Source organism: Hibiscus syriacus, unplaced genomic scaffold, assembly GCF_006381635.1.
Source record: "Hibiscus syriacus cultivar Baekdansim isolate YM2019G1 unplaced genomic scaffold, ASM638163v2 tig00113302_pilon, whole genome shotgun sequence".
In the NCBI taxonomy this organism is placed as follows: Eukaryota; Viridiplantae; Streptophyta; class Magnoliopsida; order Malvales; family Malvaceae; genus Hibiscus; species Hibiscus syriacus.
Genome location: NW_024063454.1, coordinates 299,875 through 318,454, shown reverse-complemented (window position 1 = coordinate 318,454; position 18,580 = coordinate 299,875). Strand labels below are relative to the sequence as shown.

At 34.0% G+C, this 18,580-nt stretch overlaps 1 protein-coding gene and 1 pseudogene across 1 annotated transcript; one reads left to right on the top strand and one right to left on the bottom strand.

Moving 5' to 3' along the window:
- Positions 1 to 1,142: 1,142 nt before the first annotated feature.
- LOC120186169 lies at positions 1,143 to 6,519 on the bottom strand (annotated as a pseudogene).
- A 5,303-nt stretch (positions 6,520 to 11,822) lies between these two features.
- Positions 11,823 to 17,740, top strand: LOC120186155 (aminoacyl tRNA synthase complex-interacting multifunctional protein 1-like). The gene is made up of 13 exons (XM_039190171.1): positions 11,823 to 12,003; positions 12,370 to 12,468; positions 12,748 to 12,918; positions 13,045 to 13,110; positions 13,980 to 14,045; positions 14,338 to 14,454; positions 15,080 to 15,240; positions 15,369 to 15,459; positions 15,602 to 15,670; positions 16,336 to 16,427; positions 17,091 to 17,154; positions 17,345 to 17,450; positions 17,597 to 17,740. The coding sequence occupies exons 1-12, from the start codon at positions 11,923 to 11,925 to the stop codon at positions 17,447 to 17,449; spliced, it is 1,182 nt and encodes a 393-aa protein (XP_039046102.1). The 5' UTR covers positions 11,823 to 11,922; the 3' UTR covers position 17,450; positions 17,597 to 17,740.
- Positions 17,741 to 18,580: the final 840 nt, after the last annotated feature.

Below are 18,580 nucleotides of genomic sequence, written 5' to 3'. Positions count from 1 at the left end.
CCAAGTGTCCAAGAAAAAAATATATGTCAAGGAATCTTGTAAAAGAGGATGAAGAAGAAAGAAATGAAGGTGAATAAAAAGAAATAAATGAAGCATCGGCACTTTCGATTCAAGTGAACGAAAGGAAGCATCGGCAATTTCGATTCAAGAAGAACAAAATGAAGCATCGGCATTTTCGATTCAAGTGAACGGAAGGAAACATCAACACTTTCGATTCAATTGTTCATCTTTTCATCAAGAAGGTTAAATGTTAGAAATTAGTTGTAATTAGTTTTTAGAACATGTTGTAATAGAGTGATCAAGAAGAAGAACAGAAGAAGAAGGGAAATATTAGAGGTATATACATGCACGTAGGAGTGTGTTGTATACGTGCAAGTTATGTAAACTGTGTAAATAACAGTTAGCTGAGTCAGCCGTTGTTAGGAGTCTGTTAGCAGTTAGTGTGGTAGTAACTGCTTGCAATTCTTGTATAAAGAGCCTGCATAATGAGCAGCTCAAGGTATGCTTGTGTTGATGAATATACTTGTGTTCAGTTGAAGAGTAGTAACTCAACACACCACCACAACTCATTTGCTCTGTAATCCATGCACATGCGCATGGCTATGGCTATGACTATTTTATAAATCCCATGCCCCATACCTTTGAAAATATTTAAATCCCAACTTTTGTCGGCTTTCCCCGAGTGCTTTTGCTTTTATCATTTTCACCACTAAACACGAACACTACCCTCAAAGTGGATGCCAATGGCTCTGAGAATCTTCGCTAGTCAGGCTTTTTAACTCACTTTTGACTTTTAAAATTTTGCCATCATTGAGAACACATGCCTTTGGATTATCAAAACTCACATACATAACAGATGGATATAGAAAAGTTTACCTAAGAGTGCAGAACAACACATTAATCATTAGGATACAGCAAAGGAAACAATAGCAATGAACAAAAGATTGCAGAAGACTGCAGATCAGCAAACTTGGTAACAATATCGAACCCGGTGAAAAGGAATCCGTCAAGCCTAACTATATAACATAGAGAAGAAATCACCAAAGGAAAGCTGGTAAAAATCCAAAAGGTAAGTAAAGAAACAATATAAGAGTGCAGAGGAACAAACAAATATTTCTTCTCTTTGATCAGATGAACAAACCGGATTCTTCTTCGCCGGATACGGTGGAAATCGAAAGGTGAAGTGTCCACTTGTTTTTGTAACGCCACTGGTAATAGGAGGGACTAATATGGGAAAAACAATAGTATTAGGTCCTGATCCGGAAAAAAGTTAAAGACGTTGGGGCATTAAGACATTAAGTTGAAACTCATCCCATATCCTCTTGGCCTTCTGAGGGGCATCTGATCAGTTCCAATATGTTAACTACTTCTCCCATATCCGGCCGATTCGATGGTACTTGTGACGTGCAGATTAAACCTAGTTTCATCATCGGAATTGCCTCTTCGACTGGGAATTTTCCTTGCAGCCTTTAGTCGACACATTCTTCCACCCTGCCTTCTTCCAATGCTCCTCGGACCATGTCACAAAGCACCACCACATCATCTTCCATGTACTCAACGGGCCTCCTCCCTGAAACCACTTCCAAAACCAAAACACCAAATCCATACACGTCACATTTCTCGTTTATTTTCACCGTTCGGCAGGCAAACTCGGGGGCCATGTAGCCAAGTGCACTCTGAATTTTACTGCTTAAAACATAGCGGTCTAGCATAGGCAACAACCTTGCCAAGCCGAAATCTCCCAGTTTAGGTTCACCCGAGCCATCGATAAGGACATTGCTCGACTTTATATTGTAATGAATAACGTTTGTTTGGTGCATGTGAGCCAAGCTTTTCGCTGTCCCTAAAATGATACTGAACCTGTCGTTCCACGAAAGATAACTTCCAACTGATCCTTCACGAAGATATTTGTAAAGACTCCCGCCGGATACAAATTCGTAAATAAGAAGCTGAAGTGATGTTGTCCAGTAATAGCCTTCAAGTGCAACAAGATTAGGGTGCCTTATTTTCCCAAGTTTTTTAACCTCCCTTTCGAATTCATCTTGAGACTTGACGAGACTCGATACCGTGAGTTTCATGATTGCCACAGAGCGCCCATCTTGTAAAACTGTTCTATACACTGCTCCAAACCCACCACGCCCAAGTTCACAGTCCTTGGTGAAAAGAGCATGTGCTCCTGTACTGAAGTCAGGCTCCCCGGAAAACATGACAACTTTGCCGGAATTGGCATCTGTAGTAGGGGAACCGCTATACTCATCCCCGGCAGACAAAACAAAGGCTACTGCAGGCCGGGATGTTGATGACCTTACACGGAGATTAAGAACAGTGATGGCAATGACTCCAACAACGATAACAGCAGCTGCACCAATAGCAATGAGAGCAGAGATACTGAGAATTATCCTCTTATGACCAACAGTCGTAGGCAACACCCCGGAAATGGAATCAGACGAGGAGTTGGGATTTAGCACAATGGGTTTAGGAAGAACTGCAGGGCAAGATTTGTTAACAGCAGCGCCACAAAGTGATGGATTACCAGAGACGGCACTGGGGGATATAGTGTTGAAAAATCCACCAGTAGGCAGTTCTCCCTGTAAAACGTTATGGGAAATATTGAAGGAAAGCAGGTGGGGCATATTGGCCAACTGCTTGGGTAAGGTACCTGCAAGTTTGTTGAAAGACAGGTCCACGTTTTGTAGGTTGTTCAGTTTTGCGATTTCAGCCGGTATCGGGCCACTCAGGTTGTTTTGTGATATGATTCTACACCACCAACAACAAACAGAAATGAAAAGGAAGTCAGAACATACAGCCTCAGTTTTCATTATAGCAAGGACAAGAAATTCGAACATTCTCCTCTAATCTAAGATCTCAAATCTGAACAGTCAAAAATGACGAAAAGAAGCTCGCAGTCAAGAAAGGTATAGGCAAATTAAGGTGCTTTAGGTCAATGAAGCAAAATCCAGAACTCATACAGCCTTTGAAAAGATACAACAAAGTTCACCTACCAAAAACTAATATTAGCCTTTAAGGTAAAATTGATATTTATGTCATTATAGCAGGAAGGAATGGTTCCATTATACTAACAAGATCCGAACATTAGATAAACCAGAAACCATACATTCAAGAACAGGAGAAAATTACAAAGTTGTTAGCAAAAGTGCAGTTCCAATTGATGTAGGAATTTCCTCACCTAGGAAATTCGAATTGAGCCTCAGTTCCTTCAAGGAGAAAGCTGCTCCAACTTCCGTAGGAATACTTCCATTAAGCTGATTATGACTCAAATCAAGAACATCCAAAGCTTTCAATTCTCAACAGTTCCCGGAATAGGCCCGACCAGGGAGTTCCTCGACAGATTCAAGAACTGCAAGCTGGTTAAAGCCCCAATATCCTTTGTTATCTCTCCCGAAAACGAATTGTGAGATAAATCCAAGACTTGAATCTTTTGAAGGGAGGTTCCTGGTACAGCCAAAATGGGACTACTCGACTTTGCACCAAGCTTATTCTCCGAAAGTGATACTTGACTCAAACCAGTCTTGAAAATCCATCCAGGAAGATCGCCGCTCATCGAATTCCAGCTAAAGTCCAAAGCTAGAAGATTCGCATTGCTTCCCATAGATGCAGGCAAGCTTCCAGTTAAACTATTAACAGAGAAATTTAACACCTTCAACAACTTGAGGTTTCCGATCGACTCCGGAACCTGACCGGAAAAATTATTCACAGAGAAATCCAAAGTCTCAAGACTTCTCAAATCTCCTATCCATCCAGGAACCTCGCCGACAAACGAATTCATACTCAAATTCAGATAACTACAAAGGCTAAGCTTTTGCATTGTGTGTGGAACCGACCCAGAAAGAAAATTCATGCTGAAATCAATTGATCTCAATAATAAACAACTCCAAATCCCATCAGGAACCTGCCCGGTAAACCTATTTTTACTCAAATTAATGGATCTCAAATTGTTCAAAGCTTCAATCCCTTGTGGAATCTCATCTACCAACAAGTTGGCAGACAAATCCAATGACCTTAAACCACTCAAACCCCAAATCCCACCAGGCAAAGTCCCTGAAAACTGGTTCCATGACAAGTTAACAGCAGCAAGTGTAGCACAAGAGCCTAAACTCGAAGGAATCTTACCCGAGAACCGATTATTAGCCAACGAAACGGACCTCAAAGACCCACATTGCTTGAAAAATCATCAGGGACAAAACCCGAAAGAGAATTCTCACTCAAGTCAATGATTCTTAAACTTTCAAGCTTTGCCAAGTTGGGGCTTATACTTCCATTGATATTGTTCCTCGCTAAGGAAAGCTTCCTCAAGAACTTGAGTTGCAAAAGGCCACGGCCGATCCGACCCGAAAGAGAGAATCCGTTTAGATTGAGCTCGGTAACACGGTTCGACCTTGGGTTACATTTCACACCAATCCAGTTACAGGGAGTGTCATCGTCTTCGTTCCAAGACGAAAGCTTTTGGCTTGGGTCTCGAACGTCTGCTCTGAAAACTATTAGTCCCAAAATATCGTCGTTCAAGGAAGGGCTTAAAGATCTTGCCGGGAAGAAAGTAACAAGTGCAAGAACCAGCCAAAATAATAATAAAGTTGACAGATTTTTCATCTTCAGCTTGCCCTTCTTCTTCCGTTCTCAACAGTTCAAAAACTCCATTCTTAATTACCAGAGTTGCAGAAAGAAAACGGAAAAGGAGAATCCAAAATGTTGATTCTTTTTAGGCAAAGCAAACAAAAAGGACACAGACTAGAAATACAGAAGAGATTCCAAAACGTTGGGTTTCTTTCAAAAATTAAACATTTCAAGGAAAACCACGTCTGAGAGGCCCGCATGCGGTACCATTCCGGTAGAGAGTCGCCGGAGAAAGAAGGAAACAGGGAAAGGTCCGGGCTTTGTTCTCTGTATTGGTTTAAGAGAGAGAAGGGGAGGAATGGGTTGAGTTGTAATTAAAAGGAAGCTTTTTATTATTTTTCTTAATATAAAAATAAATGTATAATTTATATTAAAAATTAATTTTTAGTGGTGAAATAATTTTTCGTTAAAAACATGTTTTTAAAATTTTCTACGTTACAATTTTAGATGTCTATCGTTAAAAAATCGTAAGTTAACACGTGTCATATCTTAATTTTTTTTAAAAAAATATTTTAAAAAAAATAAAAAAATTAGATGTAACATGTGTCACTTAATAATTTTTTAACAGTAGACAACTAAAAGTGTGACATAAAAAACTTTAAACACCTATTTTTAACGAAAAAATTTTAAGTATTAAAATATTTTTCGAGATAAAATTTAGACATTTATTTTTAGGCATAAGACAAACAAATATCCTAACGTTTGACAGTATTGTCAAATTTGCCCGTATTTCTTGTAGAACATTTGACCCCTAAACGTTTTATTATGGGTGAAAAATAACATTCGTTGGATGATAATCGTTAATCAACTAATGATCAACGCATGATGCTGACCAAACAAGAACACGTGGACCTAGATGCTGATAATGACGTTACACTGACACATTAGATTTTTAAATAAAAAATAAAATATTATTCTTAATATTTATTTAATATTTTTTGTCCAATAAAATATGACACGTGTCAACATCATATTAGTTTAAATTTAAACCAAACAAAACATGCTTTTGTAAAGAGTTGAACCTAGGCTAAATACTTAAACCTCAACACCTAACCACTAAGTCAACTACTTCATTTGTTTTATTTTTTATATTACAAAATATTTAACATATATGTTATGTCTCTCACACATTTTATTAATACATTCTTCATCACTCTTGACATGCAATTTCTTTTCCTCTTAATATATACTGATTCTTGAAGTAAAAGAGGGAAAAAGACAAAAGATTTCAAGCACGACGAATGCAGTGCCGTTTTCAAGCACGACTTTGTACACGATGCTCGACCCTAAAACAGAAAATTCAACAAAGTCTCTAACTCCAAGTGCTTCATTTTCTCGTTCATCGTCACTAACTCTCCTCCTTTATGGTTCACATTGAACCCTTGTTTTTTCTTCTTCAATTTTGCTATAGAAACTGGTTGTCTCTGATCAGTCTAAAAGCACTTTAACTTGATGCATGAACACGATTATGGCATTATTGTCGAGATTTTTTGTTTCAAATTTTGAAACAATTTTCCTTCTCTTAAAACTTTTGACGGATCCATCCATTCCCTTTTAAATTTCAATTCTACAACATCCCTAGCCCCACGTGCTCTTTATATTTTAAACCAAAAACCGATTTTATTTGACCTTTTTGCCGCCTTTTCTCTTCCTTGTTTCCACGAAACCAATAGCCTACATGCACCATTAACCAATCGCCACCCCTTTTAGCCACTGTTCTTCGTCCATTCGCTTGTTACGACGACCATACACCCTCGTTTCTTCATCTATGTTCGTTACTCTCTCTAAGAAACATCTGGTCTTTTCTCGACGTTGCTTGCTGTTGTTGTGATGCTTTGTATGAGAGCCTTTTTGCTTTTTGAGTTGGTATACGTTGAGAACGATCATGCCGATAATGAAGATGCCAGATAAATCTGCTACAACTATTGTTGTTATTGTGCCTAGATTTAGACCGACTTTCGCTTGGTTTTGGATGTTATTTGGTTCTCCAGGTGTTGAGCTTGCAACTGGGGTTGAGTTTATTGACCTGGGTATCACTGCAATGGCTGGTAATATGGATTGGGACGTATTGGGTGGAGTTGAAAGTGTTAAAGGAATCGAACAAGGGGTTTTCAATGGTTTCCCACATAGATCCAAGTTACCTGAAAAAGACTCAGTTTTCTGATTAATCAAAGTTGCAGACTCCGAGATTGCACCAGTTAATTTATTGAATGAGAGATCAATGGTAGCTTTATGAGGAATTTGCTTCGCAAAACCTGCTGATATTGGCCCTGAAATCTTGTTGTAAGATAAGTTCTATAAACCCATATTAGCACCTCCAAATTTTACAGGGAGAGATGCATTGTGCAAAATCACATAGAGGGAGAAGAAATTGCATGTCAAGAGTGATGAAGAAGGTGTTTGATAAAATGTGTGAGAGACATAACATATATTTTAAATATTTTGTAATGCAAAAAATAAACAAATGAAAGAGTTGGCTTGGTGGTTAGGTGATGGGGTTCAAGCATTTGACCCAGATTCAACTCCCACAAAAAATGTTTTGTTTGGTTTAAATTTAAACTAATATATATTGACATGTGTCATTATCTCATTAGAAAAAATATTAAATAAATATTAAAATAATATTTTAATTTTTATTTAAAAATCTGATGTAACAATGCCATGTCATCATCTATCATGACTTGGACATGCCACATCAATATCTGGGTCCACGTGTTCTTGTTTGATCAACACCATGCGTTGATCGTTAGTTGACTAACGATTTTCATCTAACGAAAGTTCTGCAGAGCATTTTGTAACTTCCACAAAGCGAATTAAAGAAGATATTTATTTGTGATATTTATATCTTCAATACACACGAATTAGGTGACCTCAGTGGTTAAAGGATTGTTATTATACCTTGAGTTTTTAAGTTTGAGCATCGCGTATGTTAGGGTATGAGTATGATGTTAAATGATGTAGAGTTTTTAAATTGTTATTATCTTGTATTTACCTCAAATTTATAAAAAGATAATTTTAATAATAATCGTATTTTAATAAAAATACACGGCCGATGAAGTTTATCCGTTGGCAAGTGGCAACCTCCTCCCCTAGGTTGGTGTCGTATTTGTTATTTTTTAGATTATATAGTTATATGTAAAAGGGATGAAGTAAGTAATTGTCTGGATTATATTCGAGATGTAGTTTTACTCAGGAACTAAGTTGAAAATTTGTTAAAATATTTTTTATTTTAAATTATAATTTTAGTTAAATTAAATTATTGTTTCATGTCTTAATTTGTAAGTTTTCAATAGCATTTAAAGGGTGCATGTGGAGTTATTATTTTGTTTATGAATTTTAATTTAATAATTTCACCAACAATAAATAGTATTTTTTTATGCAAACACTATGATTCATAAAGTACTAAGGCAACAAACTTTTGTTACACCATGTGAAAATAATAATCACCCAACAAACATTTTCTTTCTTGCAAACATATGAAAACAATAGACTCCTCAGTCTACAAATATTATATATGAAATTGATGTGCTTATAAATCTTTTTAAAATATAGTAAATTTATATCATTAATCCATGTACTATGTACAATTTAATCATTCTATTTTAATATAGGAAAATATTTTATATAAAAAATATATTTATAACAATTAAGTAATAAATAATTATAGATGGAGTGATAAAGATTCATATACAAAGTTATTAGCTATGTGTTTAATTCTCAAGTAATGTTTTTTAATTGTTTCATTTAATAATTATAAAATATAAAAAGACTTAAAATATTTATAAAATTATTAATCATCATCAATACAAAAAAAATATTTGGAATTTTTTATAATTGAATTTGTGTCAAATTGATAAAAACTTTCAAAGGGCAGCATGGTAAATGGGAGAAAGGGGAGAAAGAGAAAGCAGTGGACAAGAAAAGCAAGTGTGCAATTAAAGTGAGAACTGGGAGCTGACTGTTGCTGCTGGCTGCCCTGTTTTGAGAGGGACTGATCATTTGCTTCTTCTTCTTTTTTAATAACTATTTTACATTTTAAGATAATGAAAAAAAAACTCATCAATAATATATTTCAAATATTTTCTGAAATAATATAATTAATTTAAACTTAAAATATTTATAAAAAATTAAAATTTTACCCACTAATATTTATAAAAAAACATATACTATTACTTGTAAACACATTATGTTAATTAAAAAAATATTTGTATGTTAAAATATTTTATTAAGTGACAATTATATTAATAAAATTTTAATATGTTATAATAGATAATGTCTATTACATACTTGATGATAAAACGATTTGTATGTTATAATAGATAAATAGAATGATTATTTTATAACTTTTTAAAATAGTGTGACCTATTTAAACTTTTATCAATAGTTAAATGACGTGTGGTGTAATTTACCTTAAATGCATCTTCTTCCATTAAATGCTTTGATCTAGGAAGTATTTCTCACAACACTAATCATTTTATGCAGGATGTAAGACTATAAAATGAAAATAAATTAAACTAATGTAAACACATATAGTTTAAAAAATGTAAAACTATCAAATTCTTTAAAGACTATTTAAATAAAAAAATAATTAGATGATTTAGATTCGAATAATTATATTTACAAAATGTGTGTACCTATTCATTAGTTTTTTAAAAATTAAATAAATATTATATTATAATCACCCAAAATTACTTAAATAAAATGAATAAATTACCCTATTAAAAGGAACTATTATATATATATATATATATCACTTCTTCTCTTGAAGCAACTATAAATTTACTTTACAAACATTATAAGTAAGCTTAATACCACCTCAGTTTAATAATATCATTATAAGTGTGTGTTATTCTTTGTGTACTATTATATAAAATAATAATAATATTTATATATTAATTCAATCAAACAATAAAAATATGTCAAGAAGAAATAAACTAACTTTTAAATTTTTTGATGAAAACAATAAAGAAATATAGACTACGAACAAAGTGGTTCGGTGTCAATCGTCTACATTATTACCTTTATTTAAAAGAAAGTTTTTTTTTTAAGTTCATAATAATTTAAACCTTTAAGGACGAATTTTAACCCTACAACTAAGATTGTAAATGAGACGAGACACATCGATAGTTAATTGAGATCGGTTCGGTCAAAGTTTGATCAACACTTGAATCGAATGAACTTGACTTGAGCTCGAACTCGACTCGAATTCTTAATGAGCTAAAACGAGACTTAATACTCGACTCGAAAAACTCTTGAGCTACTCGAAAAAATGTTATATTATAATTTTAGATTTTTTAAAATTACATTATTAAAAATATATAAAAAATACATTATTGATAATTATAAATATTTGAAAATATATTTTTTAAATGTAATATAAGATTTTTGTAGGTTCAAATTCGAGTTTGAGTTTGAGCTTCAATCGAGCTACTAATTTTTTTTTGAATTCGAGCCTTTTCGAGTTCTAGTCAAGTTTCAATATAATATTTCGAGTTCGAGCTGAGCTTGATAATTTTTACCTCGCGAGTTTTCGTGTCGAGTCGAGCTTAATTTTAAACTTTTCAAGTTCGACTCGAGCTCAACAATACTCGAACTCGACTCGACTCGTTTACATCCCTACCTACAACAATCTCTTATATTTATTTTTAAGACAAATCACCTAAGAAGAAACAAAATGTTAACTCGATTGATCAACCAAGTAATATTAAGAGGGAGTGAATTAACTCTTTAAAAATTTGTGAAAGCTATGAAATTATAAATAATTTACCAAAAGATTTAAATTGATTCGATCTAATAATCAAATTTACATTCATTATTTTAACCACGATAAATATCAAATTCACTAAGTTGGATTACCTTTAAAATTTCTATATTTTATTATAAATTTAAGGACCGAATCAATAGTATTTATCTCGTATGGTTGTAGAATAGATAGAGAAATTACCAAAATACATAAAGGATTAATAGCGAGGATTATGTAAATTATATAAAAAGAGACTTATGGATAACATAAAAAAGAATACTAATTGGGGATTAAAATTTGTAGAAATGACTAGGCCGTACTCCCCATGATTCCGGTCCAGAGTACGCTCCTATCCGCCGATTAAAGAAATGACTATCAAGAACGAAATAATCCTTTACTATTTTTTTAGTTTAAGCCCCTTCGTGGTTTTTTCATATCTGAAAGAAGAATAGGAATGAAAAAGAACCAATAAAGAATAAAAAAGAAATATTTTTTTATTATTTATTTCATAGATAGAGAGCTCAAATTCATGTCATGATTTATAAGATAATGTAATGTTTCATTTTTTTTCTTTATCGAAAATAATGGGTTGAAACATCTATTGATATTCTACGAGAAGTATTTTATTGAAGGCTTAAGTTATTGCTCAACAAATCAAAATTAAAATTATTAACGGGCGAGATAAATTCAGAAGTATTTTCTTATTCTTCAGAATATAGCATATATAATTCCATTGGTATAATTTTGGACCTTCCAATCCATTTTTCTTTATAAAATTCTATTTTTTTTATAAATATTGGATTACCTTTAAATGTTTTTCTATTGTGCTTTGAATTCTTTTAAATAAAAACTTGACACAAAATTTGGATTTGTAATTTTCTTATTAGTTTTAATGTCCTGAGTTTTTATTAGAAATATAGGTTGCAAATTGCAATCTTATAGTCGAAATATTAATAAGTGTGCACTTGACTTGTATTATTTTATTATTACACAAAGTTATTGAAATTCATGCATGCTTCTTTGTCAATTAAATTTGGAAATTATGCAGAGTAGAAAGAAGTGTATGTTGGCTTGTAGACGTGGGTGTACATTAATATGCAGGTGTATGTTCGTGTGCGTGTGCGTGTGCATATTGCATCGAAATTGGGTATGAGTTTTCACTTATAAAAACAAAGATTCACGTAAAATTCTCCTGAATCTGAATCAGATCAAATACGGATAAAAATATTTACTTTTCGATTTGGATTTAGATAAGTCCAAAACCCGATCCATCCATGACCATCCCGAATAAAACCCTAGAATAACCCAGCAACTTGAGATCTGCAAACTAGTTAAAGGTTGCAAATTTGCAACGTGCAGCTTGGAAAGGAGCGAGGCCCACTCTATCAAGGAAGCAGGCCGACCCCAATCAATTCTTTTCTCAAGATTTCAATGAGCTTGGATTTATTATTGTTCAACTGAAAACGCTCATCAACCCACCAGAACCCTACGTCTGTTTCTCAGTCTAAGCAACTCTTAAAGGAAAAAAAAGGGAAGAAAATCCAGACATGGCAACCAATGGAGATGGCGATCTCAAAAGGAAGCAAGCAATAGTATCATCTCTTTGCAAACACTTCTCTTTAGATCCCGTGAGTAAAATGAAATCATTTATTTTTATTATTTTGTTCCATATATCTTTTTTAGCTTTGCGATGTTAAGTACATCTCTTTCGTTTTCACCCGAAGAAGTTTTTATTGTGATTTACTTGCTTTTATGAAACGGGTTTTGCTTTAATTCGGTCATCCTTTCCTTATATTGCTTTTGGATGTTGAGTGCTGCTTGGGTAGTGAGCTTATTACGTGTAGAAGAATTGAAATATGCTTACATAACCATGTAATTTGCTAACTTTTGCTGACATTTATAATCAATTGAGATCTACTTTATTTTTCTGGTTCCTTAATTATGTGCCGGTTTTGAAGGCTATATAACTTATAAGTTCCTATTTTATTTTGCAGAAGTCTTTTTCAAGTCAAGTCCCCGGAAATGATATTAAGACCCTTTATACGAGCATTTTGAAGTCAGCAGGGAAGGAATCTCCACAAAATTGTGATGAGGTAATGTATAATTAGCCTTTTGCATGAAAACAATATGTAATTTACAACCTACGTTAGTGTTAGTGAAGTAGAAGCTGAGGTCCTTTAAATTTGTGAAGGATATACTTGTACAAATTATTTGTGAAATGATACGTCCCAATTGTTATAAAAGCGCATTCATAAATTTGAGTTGACTTGACTTGGAGAATTTATCTCTTACATTTTTTCTGCTGTGATATATACTCTTCCTAAACAGGTTCAGTATTGATCCTTGATACAAAAGTTTAAATTTCATTGTAGGTGATGAAGTGGATAGCTTTTGCAGAGAGCTTTCCCAGTGATTCTAAGGCATGCTCTGGTCGTTTGAATGAATTAAACGGTGATTTGGCTCAAAAGTCTGTACTTTTGGGCAATGGATTTACACCCTCGGAAGCTGATGTTTTTGTTTTTTCAGTCATACATAGTTCATTGGTATGTATAACTGTTTACATTTTGTGTCAAAGAGAGGGGATCTGGTGCTAATTGCTATTTACTCAATGACGCAATTCCTTTGTGAAGAATTGATAGACTTTACGTGGTGTACTTGTTTTTTGGCAGATTGGCCTTTCAAATCCAGAGAAGGAGAAACTGCCACATTTGATGCGATGGATGGATTATATCCAGGTAGAAACATCTTCTGTTGTTTTGAACTTATAATTTTGATGGGCTTCTTCAATGGCTTAACAATGTGTTTGACCTATAATAGCTTTATTTAGCTATAAAACAAAGACATCCATACTTTGGAAATAAAGAGGCTAAATAATATTCTTCCAATGAGGTAAAAATTATCTGATGTCAAACTTTTGGTCCCATATAGAGTCCTAAGCCCCCTGTTGTTCAGATATCTCAATTTTGTGTATGAAAATGGAATGAAAAATAACGAAAGCTGGGCTACCTACTGCATTTGGTAGCTTCTTTCCAGGTATTATTTTGTTTTCCTTCAAGTGTTTTTGTGGATACAATAGAGAAAGCTATTTGGTGGCTTATGAAGGAATCTGAAACATAGATTTATCAGTTGAACACAGCCTGGTATCACATGGGACAACCTCTTCTATTTTTTTCTCGAGGTTTCATCCAACTTGTAGTTTAGCTTCGGTCTTAACATTGCATCAACATTATTTTACCTAGCTACTAAGTATAAGCTGAGGATATGATGCAGTTGCCATGTAGGTACTCCAATCTAAGCCTTGTTTTTATTATCATGAATTCACATCTTCCATTTATAACGACTTTTAGTAGCCTATTTGAGAATCAAGTTGGGAAGCGGGGATTGAAACTTGATATTTCCTTTTGGGGTAAGGTTGCTCTTGTTTAAAAGTTCACTTATTTTTCTTTGTTTACCTTTGAAAAAAGATTTATGGAAACACTTACCTAGTTTTCTAAGATGTTAATTAGAGCCTCAGAGGAGGAATACATGGTCCTTTTAGAAGAAGTTAATTCTATTGAATACCTTATTCTAATCTTTGCTTACAAACCTTTTAAAATCATTGCAGAATAGAGAGGATCTTGGTGCTCTTTTTGAAAAGATATTGCTGGAGAAGCCTGGTTTTGAGCCTCAGGTGAGTTATCTCTAGATTGTCTGCTATATTCCTGTGATCTATGGGTTTCTATTTACCTGATAAAGCACCGTAGATGGTTTTGAAGTGTATATGGTAGAGAATTTCTGCATCAATTGAAATGTCATGTTTTCTTTATTAAGTAGAGGGGTCTTGAGTCTTGACATCTACACCACCCTCTCCATTCCCCAACCACTCTCTCCTTCATTTTGTGTTGGTTACAGAAGGTTGTTAATTACATATATTCAGGATAGCATATTACTCTTGAGTTTATTTATGAGATATCTGGTTTCAGATAGCAAAGCCTGCAGCTAAGCCAGAAGTACAATCAAATTCTAAGGAGACAGTTCAAAACACACAAACTGCAAACAAGCCAGAAGCTGAAAAAGATGCAAAGAAAAGTGATTCCGGGGTACCATTTTGCTGTTCTTCTTTATTTCTAGTATACATTCTTGTCAAGAATTTCTTGTAGCTTTTACTTGTAATGTTTCAATGCTGTGCGCTTTAGAGATTATTCGAGTAATCTATTGCTTAAATTAACAACCATAAGTTAATAACAACAGGTGGTTATTTTTAAAGCTTTTCTGCTGTAAGATAATTTGCAAGAGAATTATTTGCTGCCTTTTTATTTTTAATTTATGATCTAACATCCTATAGAAATAAGAGGAAGATATAGTTTCTTAGGATGTTTAGATATCAGAATGTTACAGGCAGTGGCGGATGCACTAAGCCCTCATAGGGCCAAGTGCATCCCCATTCTTTTGGAAAAGTGGTTAAATTTAGTTTAATGTGTTAAGGAAAAAAGAAAAAAAATATAATCTTTGCATACCCATTATTTTTAAGAAAAGAAAATTAAAATTTTGGACCCCTATTCTTAAATTTATGGATCCGCCACTGGTTACAGGCTAAGGGCTGGTAGATAAATGACGCCTTTCTTAGGTTGATCCTTTCATTTTTTATACATTAATTATCAGTGCCAAGGCTTTTTCTAGATTCTCATTCTGTTAATTTTTTAACAATCATATTTTCAATTTAAGGATAACAAGAAAAAAGCCAAGGGAGATAAGGAAGTCGCTCCAGAGAAGAAGAAAGAATCTGAAAAAGAAGCAGCTGAAAAAGACAAAGAACTCAGTGTCAGTTTACTGAACATACAGGTTGGTCTTATTCAAAAAGCATGGAAGCATCCATCTGCTGATAGGTATGTTGATGAACTTGTCTTGTGTACTTTCAAGTGCCTCTTTATCTTTATATTCAAGTTTCCTATTTTTCATGTATGGATTTCTAGATGCAAAACTGGTGGAATGATGTATTTTATTAAAAATGCAGTTTACTGGTTGAGGAGATAGATGTTGGAGAAGCTAAATCGCGACAGGTGGTTAGTGGATTGGCCAAGTATTGCAAGCCAGAAGACTTAACGGTATTTTTTTTTCCGGAGTTATCTGCATGTTTTTTTTATTTGTTTATTTGACTTTTGTTGTTTATCTTCATATTTTTTGGTTCATGAAACTCTGGAGCTTACATTTGATGTTCTCCATGATTTTTGCTTTTGTGCTGTGAAGAATCGTCGAGTTGTGCTGATCACAAATGTAAAACCTGGAAAGCTACGAGATGTGATGTCAGAGGGACTGGTATACTTTTTGGCATTTGATCAACATAAACAGTTTTCTTTGTGCGTGTGCTTATGTGGAATCTCAGAAAAGATGCATCCTTTCATTGTCTGAGATAGTTGAAAAATGTCCATAACTTTTCCCTTTTTACTTCTATACACATCTTTATTCTGCCATACTTGCTTATTTTATACCTGTTTTTACTCGGTAGCTAACTGAACTAGAGTACACAACTTAATGTGATTCCTTGATTCCTTTTTTCTTTTCTCTGTAACAATTTCCTTTAAGTCGGTCCATTAAATTCATAACGCTCTTTTGGAAAAATGAGTTTGAAAATTTGGAATTGAATTTCATTTGTTATGATAATGGTAAAAAAAAATCAAATGCATACATTATGGATAAATAAATATGATCAATATAATATATAGTTGAAAAGTGTGAAAACATGGATTTCTCAAATCCAAAAATATATTAGGAATTTCAAATTCACTACTAAATAGACATCTATCTAACAATTTCAACTTCCCAAATGCTACTTAAATGATCTCAGTTAGTCCCAAGATAAACAGACTTAGCTGTTTCTGAAAGATTGGTTTGCTGTTTCTGAAACTAGACTTAGATTGCGTGCTTATATATTTGAAGCCATGATGTTGCCTAGTTTTCATATTTTTAATCTTCCTTTTCAGGTGCTTTGTGCTTCTAATGAAGATCATTCCGTTGTAGAGCCTTTACTGCCCCCTGAAGGGTCTAAACCTGGCGAACGCATTTCATTTTCAGGGTAAGTATGTTGTGAGTACCGTAAAATTAAAAGCATCCATTGCACAATTATCTCACAGCCTTGCTTTTGTGAGATTATCCGAGATTGCAAGAAATATGGATTGCAATTAATAGACCCTCTGCTTGAGCCAGCTTAGTTTTTTGTCGGTCCTTGCTCAGCTACTGATCAGGGGTCATCAGGTTTAACCGTTTAAGTTAGGCTTAGTTGACAAGCAGTGATTTACTTCTAGATTTACAGCATATACGTGGGGACAACCCTCCTAGTAGATTAAAGGACTTGACTTGTATCACAACCTGTGATTTACTTTTAGATTTACAAAATAAATAAATAATAAACCTACCATTTCAAAAATTAATGGTAAAAGATTGTTTAACTTTTATAAAAGGTTTTTCCTAGGTTAAACCCTAATGTGTTTATAAGCTTAAAAGAAAAGTGTCTAAAATGGATAACCCTACTAAAAAATCCAAGCCTTGACATAAAGGGTTGTGTTACTTCCTCATTTATCTGCAGATGGCTCTCTTCCAGTTTTAACCGCTTGTTTCTCTACATCTTCCCCGTTTCCTTTTTGCTTGTACTTTGGCTTTGAGATAGGTGTGTATTGGTTGGGATGAAGTTTCTCCCGGTATCACTATTAAATTAAAAATATTGGTATTCTTTGTTCAGGATTGATGGCAAGCCAGAAGATGTCCTAAATCCAAAGAAGAAGCAGTTGGACAAAATAACACCGGTGCGTATGTTTCACATTTTCTATAAGATTGTGGAAATGGAAAATGATGGAGTATTTAACTATTGTTACAAGTATCACACTTTCGGAATCTGGATGTTTGATCCTATAAATCTGGGTTTCTATCACCATTTGTGTTCTTATCCAGCCAGAATACGTTGCTTCGGGTTTTAATTGATTCTCTTTGGTGCAGAATCTTTTCACTGATGAGAAAGGTGTTGCCACATTCAAGGGTATCCCATTTATGACCTCTGCCGGGCCATGCACATCGTCCATTCCTAAAGCAAGCATCAAATGAAGACAAAAAATGATCACTGGATGCCCTACAAAACGATATAAAGGTTACTGTTTGGTGGTTCCAGCTGCAGTACTCAGCAGTCAGAGGTACTGCTTGCTACTGGAACAGGAAGAGACCTTGTACCATTGCATGTTTTTCTCACTGAATTGTTTGAAATCAGTGTGTTGTTTCTCGTGATCAGTATGGAAGGATTTTGTTGCTTCTGCTTTTAATCTGAACCTGTTAATCTAGAAAATTAAGCAAAGAATAAGGGAAAAAAGTTTCTTAACTAGTTTGAATCTTGATTGTTCATCTTATTTTTTATCGTCGGATGATTGATGGTTCCCGATTATGAATGTGTGGTTCTTCATGGTATGATATTGTGAGGATTCAAGCTACCTTTTGCAGTAGAAAAATGGTGGTGCTCATTGATTTTAGGAGCATCCACAATGTGGATGAATCTGCGGTGAAAGCATTAGGATACCTATTTGGAAGCAGTGTCAGCTAAAGATTGCATTAACTGATGTGGGAGGTATCTAAACCATATCTGATGAAGAGTCCATACTGCTATTAAAAAGATAGCAAATATGAAAATTGAAAACCATCATTGTTTCATAATTGAAGAAATCAAAAAGATGCTAACGTGGAATAGAACAATGTTAACACTTCTGTCACCATCTATGGACGAATATGAAATAATGAATATAGAGAACATATAAGAAGGGTGAACATGACAAAAATTTTAAAAAATTGTCAGAACCTAAATAGAAGGAAGACTGCAACAACAAATAAAAGTACAAGACGTGGAAGTCACCATAAAGAGAAAAATACAAGATGTGGAAGTTACCACAATAAGACAAAAATAAAAGCACCAATACATGGAAGACTACCAGACGAACTTCAAAATAAATTGAAAGTAAGGAGATTAAAGATAGAAAATTACACAGCGATTTATAGTGGTTTGACTTCTCAACCAAGTCTACATCTACTACCTTAGCTCCTCACCAAAGATTTTCCAACAAATTCACTAATTTGTTCTTTCTTTTTATATGAAAAAGATATAACCTTTACAAACTCCCTAGTTTTTCATGGGCTAAACTATAATCTTTCCCTAGCTTTTCACGGGATCAACTAGAACCTTTCCCTTTACAA